Source organism: Octodon degus, unplaced genomic scaffold, assembly GCF_000260255.1.
Source record: "Octodon degus isolate 3935 unplaced genomic scaffold, OctDeg1.0 scaffold00058, whole genome shotgun sequence".
Lineage (NCBI taxonomy): Eukaryota > Metazoa > Chordata > Mammalia > Rodentia > Octodontidae > Octodon > Octodon degus.
The window spans coordinates 5,596,038-5,616,340 of record NW_004524634.1 but is presented as its reverse complement, the minus strand read 5'-3'; the positions used below and the strand labels follow the sequence as shown (position 1 = coordinate 5,616,340).

The 20,303-nt window shown below is 39.2% G+C and overlaps 1 protein-coding gene across 1 annotated transcript in view; it reads left to right on the top strand.

The window, feature by feature from the left end:
• The first annotated feature begins 3,881 nt into the window (after nucleotides 1–3,881).
• Nucleotides 3,882–20,303, top strand: part of Slc4a5 (solute carrier family 4 member 5) — a 96,069-nt gene continuing 79,647 nt past the window's right edge. Inside the window, exons 1-2 of the mRNA XM_023718369.1 lie at nucleotides 3,882–3,957; nucleotides 9,827–10,018. Of these exons, the coding sequence (XP_023574137.1) occupies nucleotides 3,882–3,957; nucleotides 9,827–10,018 (268 nt within the window). The remainder of the gene's footprint in view (nucleotides 3,958–9,826; nucleotides 10,019–20,303) is intronic.

Sequence of the window (20,303 nt, the reverse complement as noted above, 5' to 3'; positions counted from 1 at the left end):
AAAAAAACAGCATAAAACTTGGTTAACAGTTGAAGTATATAAGGTAGATATTTCCTCCTGTAACATGAAACCCAGAGATAAGCAGTCCAGGGCTCAGTTATATTTTCAGCACCCCATGCTTGTTCTGTCCTGCGTTTGTGCCTTTGGCCCTCTTGCTTGTTCCATTGTCCTTGTAAAATGGGTATTTCATTTCAAAGTGTTGTGTCTAACATCTGTGCAGAAAAAGGGGTTAAGTGTGTAAAGGATAAATTCCATTTCTGCTGTGCTTGCCACTTTTTATTAGGAAAATAAGCTTTTCTAAAGACTCCATCGGATGGTAGAGTTTAATTTTCATTTAAATGTCATTGGCTAAACCAGGGTTACGTGACAACTCCTAAGGTAGCTGACTAGGCAAGGAGTATGAGATTTCCACACGTGGTTTACACAGATCACAAGTCATGCCTAGAGTTGGGGAAGGTAACTTCCAGTAATTAAGGGTTTTGTCTCTACTTGAACAAAATAGGATTATGTACACAGACAAGGAAACAAGGGAATGAATGTTGGATCGTGTAATCGCTTCTGGAGGACCACCATTTCAGCTTTTCCCCTTACTAACCGGAACACTCTTATTTGCATTGTTATGTCATGTTTTCCCAGCATTCTTTGTCACATGACTTAAGTGAAGTTGAGTAACAAAAGTTAATCATAGTACTATAAACATGTAAGTGGCTTTAGTGTTCTCCATAAGAAGACATTCAAGTGCAGGCCATCCAGCACCGTAAGCATGAATATTAAGTTTTTTCCAGCCCTTGTTTTCTAGTTAACATGTGATCTTCGACCTTGAGATAATAAGATGGCTACTACCCTTCCAGGCATCACATCTATTCCCCAGGGGTAGGGTTGCTGGATAAAATATAGTTTACTCAGTTAAATTCGAATTTTACGTATCACTGAATGTATTTTGTTAGCATAAATATGTCTCCTAAATTGTATGAGATGTAACATATTAAAAACTATGTTATTTAAAATTAAAATCCAAGACAGCAAATTTATATTCTTATTTGCTAAATATGTAAGCACTGCTTATGAAGGAAGAAGAGGAAGAAGCAAAAGGACTGTCTTCTACAGAGGCTTTGTCTAGGAAGGGAGTCTGTCCCCAGGCTCTTTCTCTGATCTCTTTTAGCTAGAAATAGCAGCAGGGCCCCTGGGGAAGTGCTTATTTTTAGTTAGCTGCAGTGCTGTCCTGAATCAAATCAGAGCAGACAGGAGAGTGAGTATCAGGCAGGGAGCTTGTATCATTCTCCCTGAGTGTCATTTCCCCATCCAGAATAATTACATCCAAAGGTGACATCAAAATGTGTAACAACCAATAAATATAGTGTTGAACTGACCACAAGGAACAATGCCAACCATTAAAGCCAGCCAATCCAGTCATGCTAATGGATGCCAACCCTGCTAATATCACTTTCTTGGGTAAAATTAGTATTTATTTTTGTTTATTAAAACTGTAAATAATTGAGTTCTTTCTCTGACTCTTTATTCTTCCAATTTATTTTGTTTTTATCTATTCGGTCATGCTGGGGATTAAACCCAGGGCCTCATTACATGTCGGGCAAGTGTTCTACCACTGTGCTATGCCCCAGTCCCACTATGACTCTTTATTCTTTACAGATTTTCAATATCCTCTGACACACATCGAGATCATTTTTCACACCCAGGTTTTTTCTTAAAGACATCGTGTCCAGAGCTCTCCCTAAGAGCCCCTCATCCTGGTCCCTCTCTGAGCTTGTATAGCTCCTCTTTTCCAAGTGCTTGGCTTTGTCAGTCTTGTGTGGTGAAATTCATTTTCTACATCCTGTATTCCTTGCTAATATTTTCTCATCTCGCTGGAGTTCATCCTTTAGTTGCTGCCTGAGAAAAACTGCATAACAGGTAAAGTTTTGAGACATTGTATTCAAAAAATGTCTTAGTCTACTTTTATACTCAATTGAAGGGATGGTTAGGGAATTTCATGTCATGATTTTTTTCTCACTGTTGCAGGCATGGCATTTGTTGTCCTGTAGCCTTCTCTATAGCTGGTGCCAGTTCTTGTGTCTTATTCTTTATAGGTGACTTGGTTCTTCCAGCAGTTTTTAATGTCTGTTTATCCATGATGTTTTAACACTTTGTGCTGATGTTGGAATGGATTTTCTTAAAATTCATTTTTCCTGGGATGCCAGAAACAGACTTTTTTACTAAAATAATTCAAATCCTTCAGTTCCTGGAAATATTATTATATTGTTTTCTTGGTAATTTTTTCTTTTTTCTTTTTGGCCGGCTCAGCCCACCCTGAGGGCAGGGCTGGTGAGGAATGTGGTGCTGGGGAAGGAACCATGGTCCCCTGTGCTTGCCTAAGCTTGCCTAAGCAGGCACTTTAGACCACTGAGCTATCTTGCCGACCCACCTTTGGTAATTTTCTATTCTGCTTTCAATCTCTCTTTTTGAGAATATCTATTACTTACAATGCTAGGATTTGCTGGATTGATCCTTTTACTTTCTTACCTTGACTTACTCTTCTCTTCTGTTTCTATCCCTTTAGGGTTTACTTTCCATCCTTTGATAGATTCCTTCAACTTTATGTTCTCTTTTACTAATTCTTTTTTTCTAATGTAGTTTTTATTTCCAAGGGTTCTTTTCTATTCTTTGAAGTTCCAGGTTTAAAATATTCTATTTTTTTGGTGTGGTTATAAGGCCTTTTTCTTGTTTATTTTCCTTTCTCTTCTTATGAGACAGGGTCTCACTATATAGTTCATTTATATGAACTCACTTATGCAGTCCAGGCTGATTTATTTCCTCCTTCTTTCCTTCCTTCCTTCTTTCCTTTCTTCCTTCCTAGTTTGAATGACACAATTGAATTTATGTTTTTTAATGAATATACTTTGTGGAAAACAGTGTCCAATTCACAGTAGAGAAAGATGAAAATAATAACATGAAGCTACATGATCAACATTACAGTTTAAATTTTAACTAGCAACTGACCAGCAAGGAATAAAATTGCATTAACTCACTTAAGAGAAAAAAACACTACCTTCTTTGTGGGAAGCCGTTATTAATAAAGACGCTGTCACAGTTAGTTCAGCTCTCAAACTTTATTATGTACAGCGCACACGGACCTGACAAGGTCCACCACCCTCAACTATCTAGTCTCTTCTGCCTCTCGTGGGCAGGGTCAAGCACTTTTATAACAGTAGGGTAGCCAATCAGATCTTAGCAAAAGGTGTAAGCTGATAGGTTAGGGTCATCGGTATCTAGGCAGACATCATTTTTACCAGGTTGTTTACGCGGCATAGAGAATCCCGAAGCAGGAAATAGGCGCCATTTTAGGGTGCGGCTGGGGCAGCTCCTCACACTTCTTATTAAAATCACAACTATTCTTTCCTTCTTATTGTAAATATGCTATATTCCATAAATTTTCATATGTAATGATTATAAATGTTGAATTCCAAATACTTATTGTAGTTTCCTACCAACCTATGATTAAAAAATATATATTTTAATACATATACACACTTTATAGAAGTATAATAAATTTACTGAGGCTTTCTGTGCCATACTAGGTGTACTCTTTATAAACGTTCCATTTGTAACTAAAAAAAACACATGTTCTGTGTTTGTGTCTATGGCCATACTGCCCTAAACAAGCCTGATCTCACCTGATCTTGGGATAAACACATTCTGTTCGCTATTATTATGTATATATTATAGTCTATTATCATGTTATAGTTCATATATACTTTTTAGATTTTTCTTTTATTTTTTCGTGTATATTCAAGTCTTTTACTATGGATTTCACAACTTCTTGAAATCCTGCCTGTCTTTCATTACATACATTTTGAAGCTATGTTCATCTTTTCTTTGTAGTCATGAAGGTGAAAGAGGAGAAGGCCGGTGTAGGAAAGCTGAACCCCACAAAGTATAGGAGGAGATGTCTGGATAAAGGTAAAGACATTTTGAGAACTTGATGTAGATCCCAGGAGGGTCTGAGAATTCTTGGATGTGGTCTGTATAATAGCCCTTCCAACTGGAAACTGCAGAGCTGCAGACTTGCTACAGGCCAGCCTTCACCATGACTTACAATGTAATGGCATGGTCTGGGGCCATGTCTCACAAGATCGGAGAGTGAAGTTGAGGACACAGGAGGTAGACAGGAAAAATGTTCGGTAAGAAGAGAAAAATAGAGCTGGGGAGATAGCTCGGTGATCCAAGCACCTGCCTGGCAAGTGCAAGGACCTGAGTTCGATTTCCCAGTACCACATGCTGTGCAGGCCCCGAGCTGAACTGGCCACTGAAACCGGGCATGGTGGTGCACGCCTGTAATCCCAGTGCTGTGGAGGCTGAGACAGGAGGATCACTAGAGTGTGAGCTACATGGCAAAACCCTATACCAAACAAACAAATAAATAAGAGATACATAATTGGGAGGGGACCTGAAAGTGGGTTTCTATTGGGGACTTTTTATCTAGGGGTTTTTATACTTAAAAATGACCAGGTTTCATACCACTCTGAGTCAAACTAAGGGCAACGTATAGGTCTAAAACAACTTTACTTAAACTAGAAATGGGCCAAGAAGTTGAGGCACAAAGCAAGCATGTATCTGCAGGTATCTATTGGCCTCAATCTTATCTAAGTAGTTTATTAAAAGAACAAAGTGAGAAGAAAAAAGCATTTTTCTGATAAGTAGGGGCAGATGTTGTCACTGTGATTGTCCCTTACCTCGCTTGTTACCTCGCTTGTTACATCCCTGGAGTCCACTGTCCATCAGGCTCTTAATTCTTGACTTAAGGCTCTTGGTTAACTGACCAAGGTGTGTTCATTCCGAATCTACCCTGGGCCCATTGCATCTTTAGCATCCTGCTATCTTATACTTAACTTGCCTGTTTATAATAACAGGATTGGGTCAGGAAATTGGCATTTGCACCTGAATAGATTAGGGCACGGCTTTCCTAAGACCAAACCCACCTGACTTTACCAGATCTACACACAGTGATTAATACCAAATAACAACATTTTGCAGATTCTGAAAACGGTGGCTCAGAACCAGTGCAAGAAGGCAATGGGGGAGGGTGTTTCTGTTTCTTTGTTTGGCTCCAATAACAATTCAGAGGCTCCCAAGTCTCCTGTACAGATGGTCCCTGACTTTTATTTAGGATGGTAGAAAAAGAGAGGCATTCAGCAGAAACATGCTTTGAATTTTAATCTTTCTTGACCTAGCAATACACTGTAAAATACTCTTTTGTGATGATGGACTGTGCCAGAGTCACAGCTCTCTGTCTCTCCTATCTTCCAGGTAATAACTAATGCTCTCTAGGTTACGCTGTTGGGAAGATTTAGTGTATATAATAGTTTTTCTACTTAGGATATTTTCAATTTACAATGGATTTATCTTTACTTTGAAGTCTCCTACATTGTTATAGCAAATTTTAAACACAGCCTGACCCCTAGCCAGAGAATCATAAAATCTCATGCTAAAGGCCTACTTGCCTTGATTCAGTTTATACCAACAATATCTTTGGTTTATAATTTTTTGGTATTGTGGCTCTAACTCAAACCATCTACATGCTGAATATTAAATTCAAATGGCATTGGAACTAGAGCTTACTTTTTAAAAAAATTAATCTAGATATGGTTCTTATTAATCATAAAAATAAACTTAAAACATATCTTAAAGCTAAAATGCAAAACACTAAAACTTCCAAAAGACAACATTAGAGAAAGTCTGAGTTACTTCAAATTTGGTGATGAATTTTCAGATACAATGCCAAAAGCACAATGCATGAACAGAAAAGTGAAAAGTTAAGCTCAACTAAAATAAAAGATTCTGGGCCAGCCAGATAGCTTAGGAAATTAAAGTGCCTGCTTAGGCAGATGCAGGGGCCAGGGGTTCGATCCCCGCTCTGCTGTGGCAACCCTGTCCCCAGGGTGCACTGAAATAGTGAATAAGACTGGGCGTGGTGATGTACGCCTGTAATCCCAGCACTTGAGAGGCTGAAAAACGGGAAGGATCACTACTAGTCCAATCTATGTAGTGAGACCCTGTAGACCTTGTACTAAATACATAAAAATAAAATAAAATAAAAAGATTCCTTTTCTGTGAAAGATACTGTTAAAGGAAAGACTATAGTCTAGAAAATATTTGCAAAAGATATATATGGTAAAGAACTTGATTTCCAAAATATAGAAAGAACTCTTTCTTTTCTTACAAAGAACTCTTAAAACTCAAAAATAAGTAATCAACACAATTTTAAAACAAAATGTTTTAAAACAAAATGAACAGATGCCACAGAAGATACACACACAGCAAGTAAACATATAAAAAGGTACTGAAACTCCCCACAAGGTATGTAAGCATCATGTACTGCAAACATGTACTATTACAACATAAACAAAGTAATCCCAGTATTCAGGAGAGCAAAGCAGGAAGATCACTGCAAGTTCACTCAGCTTGGGCTATGTAGTGAGTTCAAGGCCAACTTCAACTATATAGTGAGTCTCTGTCTTAGGAAATAAACAAATCAATAAATATCAATTGATCAGTCACAAAATATATGCTCAATATTATGTCACTAGGAAGTTGCAAATTGAAACAAAACCACTATGCATTTGTTAGAATGGCTAAAATTCAAATTAAAAAATAAATAAACAAAAAACCCTGAGAATACCAAATGGTGATGAGGATGTGGCATGATAGGAATGTTCTTTTGCTGATGGGAATGCAAATGATGTAATGTCTAACAAAGCTGAACATAGTTATACGTCATAGTTATATGAACCACAAATTATGTTTCTAGATACCCAGTTGTGTTAAAAAATTATATCTATGTAGAAGTCTGTACAGGAACCTTTATAGTCCTTTATATTCATAAGAAACTGGAAGCCACTAAAATATCCTTGGATAGGAGAGTGAATAAACCAAGTATGATGTAGCCATATAATGGAATATTATTCAGGGATAAAAATAAATGCACTATTAAATCATGAAAACATATGCATGAAGCTTAAATACATATTGCTAATTGAAGGAGCCAGTTGGAGGAGATTAGCATTTATACTATGTACTGTTACTGAGGGACTCACTCCTGGACCACATGTGAAAGTCATATCTGATCATTGTTGCTGTGGAAGGGCAAGAATCACAAGATAGGATCTTGGCTCATTCAAATAGAATTCTAACTACAGCATCTAAGGTATCTGGGGGCATTACTGTGACTATCTGACCATGTGGTTCAGAGGCCTTTACAAATGACTTGCAGGAGGAATTTGGAAAGTTTGGAGGTGCTGGCTGGAAAAGCAGCCTTAGAACACTGTATGCTAAACCTAATGGGAGATTCTGGTTGGGACTCAGAAAACCAGAATTCTGAGAGTAATGAACCTGGTAGAGACTAGACTCAGGACGTTTCTGTTACCAAGGGTGATGGGGTCCTGGATGGATTTCTAGGTTCTTGTGCATGACAAACAAAGAATTGTTTGTAGTACACAATGGTAAAGACAGAGCAGCCAAGTTTAATTAGGCAATAGTATGCTCAGAGGGAGTGGGCTCATGTTGGTGGAAAGGAAAATGGCATACCACTGTATGCATCGGGGTTAGGAAAGTGAAACATTACAGTGGATTTAAGACATCTCCCTTTGGGTCTTCTAGAGAATGATTGATATTAACAATAGACAGGGTGCAGAGTCATGTCAGCTGTATCTATTATACATGTCCTTTAATTCATGATGTTATAATTGGATATATAAGATGTAGTCTGTACACATAAATTTTCAGTGAGCTCCAAGTGAAGAAAGGTTATTACAAGTTATGCTGGCAGATCTGGCACATATGCATCCTGGTTTGGGATTTTGGAATTTTCCAGGGCAGGCTTACTGATTTTTTTTCCCCTTTATCTCTGCTTCCACTTAGTAAGCCTTAGAGAAAGGTGAGGGGTTGACCCTGGGGTGAGGGGTTCCCCAGGTTCAGGTGAGTGAAGGAGAGTGTCCCTTCAGCCCTAGTTGTACTATATATATTAGTTAGACTCTAGACCATGTATGTTTTGCTCTGGCAAAACATTTGTCACACTTTGCTCATGTCCAGAGTCTTTGCAGGAGACTGAGATTAAAGTAGCAGAGTAATTAACCTATCAGGAAATTTCACAGCAGTTCAACACTTAAGCAGTTACATGGATTCTGCTGGGAGATTTTAGCCAGCTCTACACTGAGAATATAGAGCAAACAGCATTGCAGAGTTATTTAAAAAGTTTTTAGTTTGGCCAGAAAGGAAGCCCCTGATATAGTTGGGGCCTGCAAAGATGGAGCACAGGAGAATTTCACTGATGAAAATATTGGTATTAGAAAGGAGCTAAGTACTTTGGAACAGGAAAAATGGCCTAAGGGGATGTGAAGAACCATCATGACCCCACCCTTTGAAGGCTTGAAATTGCAGAAGTGAAAAACTTTACTTTGAAAAAAGAGCCTCAGGGCATTATGTTCCAGAATGCAGCAGCCTAGGAATGGGAATTGATTCTGCTGGATTCAGTTTACTATGCTCAGCCATCCAGGCATTTGGATGCTTCTGCCTCCGCAGCCATGAGCAAGACACAAAAGGACTTGATTACTGCTCAAGCTGGTGGCAGACCTTGATGTGGCGCTAGTTTTTCCCTGCATGCAAAATGAAAGAATTGTGGGATCATGAAGACTTCCACTCAGATTCCAGAAGACCTGGGAGGCCAGGCAGTATATCCTTGTAATGCACAAAGCTTTGAGAGTGAAGCTGAAAGTGCAGTCGAGACCCCAGGATGCTGGAAAAGCCAGGAATGAAGAATGCATGAGGAAAGCTGCAAGGAGTGGTCAAAGCCAGCCCAAGAGAGAAGCTCTGAGGTGGATGGGGCTGCCTGAGCCCTTTGAAGCTTACTTCTCACTATGGATTGCTGTAGGTGCTGGATATGGAATTTCAGGATTTAATGTTTGTCCTGTTGGGGGATTTCTCACCCCTTTCTAACACTTTATTCCTTCCTTTTGGAATGAAAGTGTTTATCCTGTGCTTTATATGTCAGCAGTATTTAACTTTCTTTTGAATTTTATGGGGCTCACAGCTAAGAGAAGACTTAAATCTTAAATCTCAGAGGAAACTTGGGGTTTGGAATTGTCAGCAATACTAAAACTGTTATGACTTTGGCAACTCTTAGAGATAGACTAATGGCATTTTGCATGAAGGGATGCCCAGGAGTCTTTGGAGAGCCAGGGCCAGAATGTTATGGTTCTCTAGGTATCTGTCCAAAGCCTCATCTGCTTATAAGGTGGGGCTTTGGTGAGGTGATGACACTCTAGGGTTCAGCTTAATCCATGGTAAGTATATAGCTAACTGTGATGCTGGTAGGTGAGGCCTGGTTGGAGGAGGTGGTCACTGGAGGTGTGACCTGGAAGGATATAGCTCCTTCCTTCCTCCCTTGAGCTCTCTTTCCTTCCTGCTGCTATGACCTGAGCTGTTTCTCTTCTGCCATGCCCCTCCACCATGCTGTCTTGCCTTGGAGCCAGATGATTATGGACTGAAACCTCTACAAACTGTGAATCAAAATAAACCTTTTCTCATTACAGTTGTGGTGTTCAATATTTTGCCTCAGCAACAAGAAAGTAACTAAGACAGTTTCCCTTGCAGCAACTACTGAGTTGGTTCAGACATGAAATTCTGTCAAACCCAAGCCTTTGGGCTTTACCTGCCTGGGAACCTCACGTCTCCTATCTTGCTTCTGTGGCCCCCATATCTTTAATGGTATCATTAAAAACATAAATCAATGTTTACTAATTCTGCTTCTCCACTCTATGTGTTGTGTTCACAGACTGCCCTTCCATCCATATCAGGCTTCCAGTCCACAGTTATACTCAAAGAAAAGGTAACCAGAAAGGGCATCTCTCAGGCCTGCAAAAAGTCCACTGGGGTCTTCAACCAGACAAGCCACAGCAGGAACTGACCAGCCCAGGGAGAGGAACAAGCATCAGGAACAGGAACATGGATCTTATCAGCAGGACTCGTGAGTTCTTTGAGGAGCATGTTGTGGGAAGCCATCCTGGTGGTGGGTTTAGGCAGGCATGGCCAGCCAGAGGATTCTTTGGAGAATGTGGATAATGACCCATATGGCTCGGCCTGCCTCTCTGGCCCTCTGCTTGACTGCCATTGCTGATTAGTTTCTTTGCCCTTTGGACACTAGAGTCCAGTCTGAATCCTCTGTCTCTCTTTGCTGGCTGGAGACCTCCCCTCTGATTCATTCTATGTGGATTTTATACTTTAATTCTCAGAATTGTTTTCTTTGTTTCTAAATTCCTAAGGGTTGCATGGTTGTTGCCCTAAGAGGTTGTCATGTGGCAAACACATGAAATTGTTGCCTCATGTGTTTACCATAAGGCATTGCACTCAGTAAACTGAATTTCTTACTGCATACCACACCTTGTCTCTTCCCTCGAACTTATAGGAATGGACAAAGTGTCTAGTCACTCTGCATGGGGAAGGCCCTTCAGAAGACTTTCCCCAAGACAGAAAAACTCCCAAAGCCTTGCTCCACTCCTGCAGAAATAATTTTATATGAATTAAGTGTTATCGTTTTTCTCCTTCCTGTGGACAGAAACTTTTCAGTCTTAAGAGGTGTAAATGTGTATCAGGCTTTGGGTCAGATGCTAGTACTGGAAGAAAAAAGAAAAAGAATAAAAAGGAATGGAATCTTTAGAGGACAGCTGTGATACTTGATTTTCTAGGCTTTACTAATATTCCTGAGAGCATGATTTCACTCTCAATATACTTTAAATTTGCTTAAAAATAGTTTTTAATTGACTTATATATTTCTACTATCTTAAGCATGGCAAAAATAAGTTTACTTTACCATCAACACCTTCAAAAGAGTATCAGATCAGTGACTGTATCCAATTATCTCAATAGGAAACCTGATATACCACCTTCTAAAGGTCACCAGAGCCACCACCAGCCCTCCAGAGCCATGTATAACCCCCTCACTGTCACCAAGCCCACTGGGGGCTGTGGTTTTTCCAGAATCAATGAGTATCATGTAGAATAATGAGGTGTCATTTTGGGAAGTCTGATATAGGAAATGAACTCTGATTAAATATACACATACACAAACATGCACGTGTGTGCACATGTGAAACACACACACACACACACACACACACACACACACAGGAACATTAGAGGGCAAGAAGAATGCAAGCCTAGTGCAAGACCTGCTCCCATGTGAGTTTGGGTTGCCTCACACATACTGACATGGTCTCACCTGCTGCCTCCCTGATGTTCAGGGATGAGGTTACTCAGTGAAGTTCAAGTATGTTAGATTCCTTCTGAACAAAGAAGAAAGCACTTCAGAGTCGGTGCTCTGTTCAAAGAGGCTGGAAGAGGTGACATGACACATTCCAGAAGTGGTTATGTACAGTGGAATTTGGTTGCTTTGATGGATTTTGGTTTACTTGAGGGGAGATAGGTTTTAACTTAAAAATTAAAGAATATGGATTCCTTTGGAATAGTTGTACACAGGTTGCTACTCTATTAGCGTCCTTGTGCTGAGAGATTATACCCAATGTCCACAATTTAAGAGACGTGCAGTTTGCTTATGGTTTCAGTCCATGATCACTTGGATAGAAGACAGAGAGATGGTGAAAGGCCATGGTGAGCAAAGCTGTTCCCTTCATAGTGGTCTGGGACAGTAGAGTAGAATGAGTGAGGGACCAGATGTAGACCCTAAAGCTATACCTCTATCACCTACCCAGACACACCTAGAACTGTACTTCACCAATCCCCAGGGATGGATTCCAAAGCCAGTCAAGTTGAAACTTCAACCTAACTGCCACAGGTGTGTTTTCATGGCTACACATATCATGTGTGTTACTAACTTGTCCTTGACTTAGCCGTGGGCCAGGGGAAGCCTGAGGGGACAGGAAATTTCAGGCCATGTCTACCATTTAGAGTAAAGTAAGGATCCTTTTAAATGGAAAACAAATTTTTATTATCCATAAAAATGTATGCATATCATATCCTACTTTAAGAAATAATATCGTAACTAACTCAAGTTTTTACTCCATACAATGTATCTTTCAATTATAAATTATCACCCAAACAAAGTTTTGCCTTTATGTTTAATAAAAGAAATCTTTTTAAGATTATTATCAAAATAGAAACACAGGATTTTTTAAAAATGTATTTAATACAGGATCTTCAGGGTCTATAGGGTCTCACTACATAGATCGGACTCATAGTGATCCCCCTGTTTTTCAGCCTCCCAAGCAATGGAATCATAGGCACATACCACCACACTCAGTCTCAATCGCTGTCTCAGCACAACCTGGTGGCAGGGCTGGCACGTCACACTGGGGATCAAACCCAAGTTCCAGCATCTGCCTAAGCAGGTGCTTTAATCCACTGAGCTATCTGGCCAGCCTGAAATATAGGATTTTAAAATTCAAGTAGAAACCACCTATCTCTGAGAATGCATCCCAAACCCCAGTTCCAGACATGTTGGTTTCAGGGACTCACAAAGCCTTCTAACAAAGTCAACAGCCACAATGGTGTTTCTGTGGTTCACAGGGGCTGATTTGATTCTTATAATCCTCCATGGGATGGCAGAAGGCCCAGCTTTCAGCCGTTTCTTTCTTCCAAGCAGAACAAGTGTCAGATGATGATGGAGGTATAAACTCTGCTCCTACCATATCATACAGCCAATGCCCTACTGAACAGAAAATAGCACAGTGCAGAATAATTGGACTTGCAGCTTCTGGGTAATTGCCTGATTGCCCACCTAACTTCAATTCCACATTTTTCCCCCCTGACCAGGTATGTTCTTCCTCTCTGAGTGTTCTCTCTGTCTCTCTGTCTCTGTCTCTGTCTCTGTGTCTCTGTCTCTGTCTCTGTGTCTCTCTGTCTCTGTCTGTCTCTGTCTCTCTCTCTTTGTGTCTGTCTGTCTGTCTGTCTGTCTGTCTCTGTCTCTGTCTCTGTCTCTCTCTCTCTCTCTCTCTCTCTCTCTCTCTCTCTCTCTGGCTCTTCCTTCATCTTTCTCTTTTCTCTCTCCTTTTTCTTTTTTCTTTCTTGGCTGGTAGGGTCTCACTATTTAGTGTGGGCTGGCCTTAAACTCATTTATGTAGCCTAGGCTGGCCTTGAACACATAGCTAGCCTCCTGCCTCAGCCTCTCAAGTGCTGTGATTACAAGCATGCACCACTATGTCCAGTTCTCCTATCTTTTCTATTAATTTATCCAAACAGTCTGGGCAAGTGTTCTAGCTGGCCTGACCATATAATCCAAGTGGAAACTCTCACTTTGGAGGAGAAGGGTATCCTGCAGAATGTGGGGGTCTGGATTGGATATGTCTGGGCTTGAGCATCAGGCATTCTGTGTAGATGGATCAAGAAGAGAATAGTGGCAAGGATCCATCAAGATGTGTGAGCAGAGGCTCTGTACCTGTGAGAGTGCTCTGCCAATGAGAATGTATTAAAATTCTGTTAACTAAATGTATGGTATCAATGGTGATAACTGTAAAGTTGATCCAACACCAGGCAACTCACTTTTATTCCTTTCAGAGAAACCTACAAAGACACATTTAATATGTAGTCGTATCTTGGTACTTGACTGCTCTGAGGCTTATCACATTCAGTACTTAATGCATTTTATTTATTTAGTTAGTTAGTTTTTAAATATATTTTGTGCAGGGTCTCACATGTAGCTCAGACTCATAGTGATCCTCCTGTTTTCAAGCCTCCCAGCGCTGGGATTACAGGGGTGTGATACTATGCTGGGCGGTTGCCAGTTCAGTGCGCCCAGGGGTGGGGCAGGCACGGCATGTAGTGCCAGGGATTAAGCTGTGGTTCCTGTGCTTGCCTAAGCAGGTGCTTAGTCCACTGAGCTATCTTGCCTGCCCCTTAATGCATTATGACTTGAAAATTTTGTCACAGTATTCATCAATTGTTTGGTACTAGACATAAAAGCTAGAACTTACCAGTGTTGATTGCCTTGTGACTCTACCCTTTGCAGCCACAGCAATATATTTGGTATTCATTATTTTTGGTACTGGTTGCACCTTTCAGAACAAATTAATGGTGAGTGCCCAGGTACACCACTGTATGCTGTAGGATTCCTTCCCACCAGGATTTTTTTTTTTTTTTTGGATGTATTTTAGTACAGGGTCTACAGGGTCTCACTACGTAGACTGGATTCATAGTGATCCTCCTGTTTTCAGCCTCCCAAGTGCTGCGATTATAGGCATGCGCCACTACACCCAATCTCAATCACTGTCTCAGCATGCTCTGGGTGTGGGGCTGGCACAGCAGGCTGGGGATCGAACCCCAGCTGCTGCACTACACCGGGATGATTTTGAAATATGCAGCCATATATCTGACAGGTTAGCAATCAATTAGGCTTTCATGTCTATATTTTTTGGTTAGATTCCACAGTACACCTGGTGGAAGATTCTACTGTCCGAAAGAAATCTGAGGCTTCCATGAATCATGTACAGACCTACAGAATCTTGTGAAATCCCCACAATAGTTAAGGCCCAGGAAACTTCTGGCCCTCAATCCTCCTACAGGTCAAGGGCAGGAAAGAGATCAGTCCAGGACTCCTGGTCTTTCTTGTGATGACTCCATGCCCTATGAATGGAAACCAACTGCCTGCTTCAGACTTGTTCTCTGGATCATGATAGACCCCCTAGGAGAAAACTGCTTGCAACTCAGGAAGACAGAACCACAAACAGATAAGTGTCAATTTGTGTGAGATACAGTGATGGGCACCTGCACAAGGAATTATGGGAGGAGCAACAAAAGGTATACATGGGCCCAGGCAGTGACTGGTGGTGGTGGTAGGTGCTACATAGTCCTCCTGGAGCATACGATACCCATGAGAGACAGTGATAAGTGAAAAGTAGCTAAAGAGGGTGGCTGGACAAATTAGAGAAAGCGAAATTTGTGCATACTTTTTTTAAAGGTATATTAAGGTATAATTGAAAAGTATAAATTGTGGGTATTTAAAGTGCAAAATATAATGATTTGATGGGTATCTGAATTGTGAAATGATTATAATTAAGTTACCTCACATGGATATTCTTTTAGTGTGTGGGTGGTAAAAGCACATTAGATATCTCTTAGCAAATTTCAAATGCACAATACAGTGCTATTACTCTAGTCAGCATGCTGGTATTTTATGGGCTTGATTTGTAGTTCAGTGACTGATGATCAGTGATATTGAGCAGATTTTCATATACCTGTTGGCTATTCATATGATTTTTTTACAATAAAATTTCTATTAAGACTAAAATGTTTATTAAGAATAAAATGTCTGGGGGCTGGGGAGATGGCTCAGTGGAATAAGTGCTTCCCTGGCAAGCGCAAGGGCCTGAGTTCAAACCCCAGTTCCACAAAAAAAAAGAAAAGAAAAAGAAAAAGAATAAAATGTCTAATACCACTAGGAAGGCAGTATGCAATGTGTTAATTATTGGAACTGTCCTACCAATTTGATTTGAAACTGTCTCATTGCTATTTATTTCTCAATAAAATTATGGGGAAAAAAAGAATAAAATGTCTATTGCCATTTTAAAATCAGATAATTGGTCCAGTGAGATAGCTCAGTGGACTAAGCATCTGTGAGGCAAGTGCAGGAACCAATGTTTGATCCCCAGTACCACATGCTGTGCAGGCCCTGCCCCTGGGTGCACTGAGCTGGGAAAGGAGTCTGGGCGTGGTGGTGGATGCCTGCGCTTCTAGTGCTGAGGAGGCTGAATACAAGAAGATCACTGTGAGTCCAAGCTGCATAGTGAGACCCTGTACCAAATACATTTTTAAAACTCAGGTTATTGGCTGGGGAGATGGCTCAGCAGAATAAGCACTTGCCTGGCAAGTGCAAGGGCCTGAGTTCAATTCCTGGTTCAAAAAAAAAAATCAGATTATTTGTGGTTTTATTATTAAATTGTGAGTTCCTTATATATTTTGGATATTAACCACATAGTAGGTATATGGTTTACAACCTTTAACTCTAACTCATTAGGAATGCTTTTGTTTATTGTTACCTTTGCTAGGTAAACCTTTTTAATTTGATGTAGTACCCCTCCCCTTCTTGATGCCTATGCTTTTCATATAATATCCAGGAAAAAAAAAATTGCTAGGACTAATGTCAAGGTCTTCCCAACTCTACACTTATTTCCACAGTAGTTGCACATGTCTACAATCTCACCAACAGTGGAGAAGGGTTCGCTTTTCCCCACAGCCCTGCCAGCATTTGTTATTGGTTGATGTATTGATAATAGCCATTCCTATGCTGTGAAATGGAATCTCAGGATTCTTTTAATTTGCATTTCACAAATGACCAATGATGTTGAACATTTTTCATATATATATATATACATACATATATATGCATGTATATATATTTGCCATTTGTATTTCTTTTTTATGTATTTAGTACAGGGTCTCACTGCACAGATTGGACTTGTAGTGATCCTCCTGTTTTTCAGCCTCCCAAACTTTGGAATTACAGGCATGCACCACCACACCCAGTCTAAATTGCTATCTCAGTGTGCCCCAGGGGCAGGGCTGGCATGGCAAACTGGGGATCGAACCCCTGGCCCATTGTTCTGTCTAAGCAGGTGTTTTAATCCACTGAGCTATCTGGCCTGCCCTGCCATTTGCATTTCTTTATCTGAAAAGTGTATATTCATCTCAGATGCCCATTTGTGTATCTGATTTGATTGAGTTCTTTATATATTCTAGATAGTAATCCTTTATGTGAGGAACAGCTGGCAAAATAGTTTTCCCATACCATGGGTTCTCTTCACTCTGTTGGTGGTTTCTCTTGCTGCACAAAATATTTTTAATAAGATGAAACCCCAGTTGTTAATTTTTTAATAGTTCCTGTAAAATTGGAGTTTTGTTCAAAAAGTCTATGCCTATACCAATGTCTGCAAGAGTTTTACCTATTCTATCTTCCAGCAGATTTACTATTTCAGTTTTAGTAAAATAGTACATTTTAGATACATTTAGATACATTTCAAATTTAGTTTAATGCATGGTTAAAGATAAGGGTCTAATTTTTTCCAGCACCATTTGTCAAAGACGCTCTTTTTTCTAGTGAATGTATTTGGTACTTATGTCAAATATAAGCTGGCTAAGTATGTCTGGAATTGTTTCTGCATCTTCTAATCTGTTCCACTGATCCTTGTTTTATTTTGCCAGTACCATCCTGTTGTTATTATTATTATTACTGTTATTATTATTATTTTAATCTTTTATTTATTTATTTATTTATTTATTTATATATTTAATTGCTGCAGGGTCTGACTACACAGTTTAGACTCATAATGATCCTCCTGTCTCAGCTTCCTCAGCACTGGGATTATAGGTGTGTGCCGTGTGTCACCACACCCAGTTTCAAGGTCAGCACAGTATGTCCCTGGCTCCAGGGCCAGCATGACATTTGGTACCAGGGATTGAACCTGGGTCCTTACACTTGCTAAGCAGGTGCTTAGACCACTGCACTCTCTCCTCAGCCTTTTTTTTTTTTTTTTTTTAATCATAGTAGCTTTGTGATTTAATTCTAAGTCAGGGCTTGTGATGCCCTACCATGCCTTCATTGCACAGAAATGCCTTTGCTATTCTGGGTCTCTTCTGGTCCAAATGAATTTTAGGATTGTTTTTTCTAATTCTATGATATATGCTTTTGGAATTTTGGTCGAGATTGCATGACATCTGTACAATGATTTTTAAAGTGTGTGGCCGTGGCTGGTGAGATGGCCCAGTGGTCTAAAGCACCTACTTGAAACAAGTTTAACAAAGCAAAGGGACCGCGGTTCAATCCCCCAGCACCACATGCCAGCCAGCCCCGCCCTCTGGTGGGCTGAGCTGGCCACACACACACACATACACACACATAAATAAATAAATAAAAATTAAAAATAAATAAATAAATAAAGTGTGTGGCCATTTTCACTATATTAGTTCTTCTGCTCAAGAGCAAGGGATATCTTCTCATTTTTTGGTATTCTTTTTAATCTCCTTTTCCAGAGTATTGTAGTTTTCAGTGTAGAGGTCTTTTACTTCCTTTGTTACATTGATTCATAGGTATTTCATTTTTGTGGTTGCTATTGTGAAAGGTGTTATTTTCCTAATTTTTCTCTCAGTGAGTTTTTTATTTGTGTACAGGAAGGCTATTAGTTTTTGAGTGTTGACTTTGTATTCAGCTACACTACTGATGGTTATTAAATTAGAAGTCTTTTGCTGGAGTTTTGGGGGTCTTCTATATAAAGTGTCATGTCATCTGTGAATAATGGTACCTTCTTCATTTCCTATCATTATTCCTTTTTTTATTAATTTTATTGAGAAACAAGTAGCAATGAGACAGTTTCAAAACTGATTAATAGGACAATTTCAATAATTAATATATTGCATATTGTTGTCTTCATAGTGGTTATTCATAGTGCAAGATGCAGACATGATATCCTGTCCAAACACTATTAGTACAAATCTTTCTTCTCATTGAATTAACAGAAAGTAGCTGTATATCTATCCTATTTTGAATATACAGAAACAAAATTGTCCTTCATTTGTATCCCCTTTTTTGTTTAGTTTTGTCAGAGATGGATATTCCATTGCCATTTAAATATTGTACATGTGTGAATTCAACAAAATAATCCAATATAGTCCAGTAGTCCATAATAGTAGTGGGTTATCTGTAGGACTGGCAATGTCAGAAGTTGTTGACCTTTTACAGCTCAGCATATTAATATGGCTTTACTTTTTATACCTAATTTTTATACTTTTCTGCTGGATGGTGAAGACCAAGATAAAGCAAGACCTATATAACAAGAAATGTAACCTTTGTATCTACCAAGGTCAGTCAAATCCCCTCAGGATTTACCCTGAAACCCAGTACCACAGTTTGTAGATCCTTCGTCAGTGTCACCGTGTGGGTGAGTTACAGCTATTGCCTGACCAATTTGCTCTCTGTGAAAGCCTGAGAGAATGTTTTCTCCCCATGTGACTCTCCTTAGGCACATTCTACATCATCAATCACTTTCCTCTGTGGCCCCATAATCTCCTTGATCAGAAAATTTAGGACACATCTGAGTTACAGGATGTTACAGTACAGGTTCTCCTATGTCCTGAGTCCTCACTGACCATGAAAGGCTAGAGCCAAAATGTTGTCTGTCCTTGCAGCCCTTCTTTTTCTCTAATTTTTGGTCTGCAAACTTAAGTTGTTAAACTTCCAGTAAAGAAACTTAATGATATTATTACCCTATAACATAGGCAGTTGAGCTTAACCTCACTATCTGTCTGAATGTCAAACATCTTAGACATAACATGGAACAGGTATTTTCCATCAAGTATTGATATGTTCAACTTTAAATCCCTACAGAATGTGAAGAAAAAAAGAAAAAAATAGGAATAAACAATTACATATTTTTACACAGAAATTTAGAAATAAAATCATATACAGCATTGAAGAAGGACAGTCCTATGACATTTTTTTCTTGTCTGTTGTTTTCATTTTTTACTCTTTTTTAAAACAAACATTTATTTGAGAGACAGTATCATTATTCCTTTTATTTCTTTCTCTTATCTAATTGCTATGTCTGAAGTTTCAAGAACTATATTGAATAAGTATAGTGACAATGGATATCCTTGTTCCTGATTTTAGAGTTAAAGCTTTTCATTTTTATCTGTTTGGTATAATGTTAACTGTTGGTTTGTTATAGATGGCATTTATCAGATTGAGATAAAACCACCTATTTCAATTTTCCTTAAGGTTTTTTTTTTTTAAATCATGAATGGATGTTGGTCTTTGTCAAATGCTTTTTCTGAATCTGTTGAGATGGTCATATGAATTTTGTCCTAGGCTCTGTTGATATGATGTATTACATTTACTGATTTGTGTATGTTGAACCATCTCTGCATCCCTGGATTGAATCCTACTTGGTCATAGTATATAATCTTCTTGAAGATCTGCTGCATTCAGTTTGCCAATATTTTACTGGTGATTTTTGCATCTAGGTTAATTAAAGAGATTGACCTGTAGTTCTCTTTCTTAGTTGGGAGAACGTTCATCAGGCTTTGGTATCAGGGTAATGCTTGCTTCAGTAATACATTTTGGAATACTCCTTCCCTTTCAATTTCATTAAAGAGTTTGAGAATTTGTGGCATTAGGTCTTCTCTAAATTTCTTGTATCAGGGTCTAGGCTTTTATTTGTTGTCAGGTTTTTAATTAAATCTTCAATTTCATTGATATTGGTTTATTTACTTTTTTATATCTTCTTGATTCAGCTTTGGTAGTATATATATAT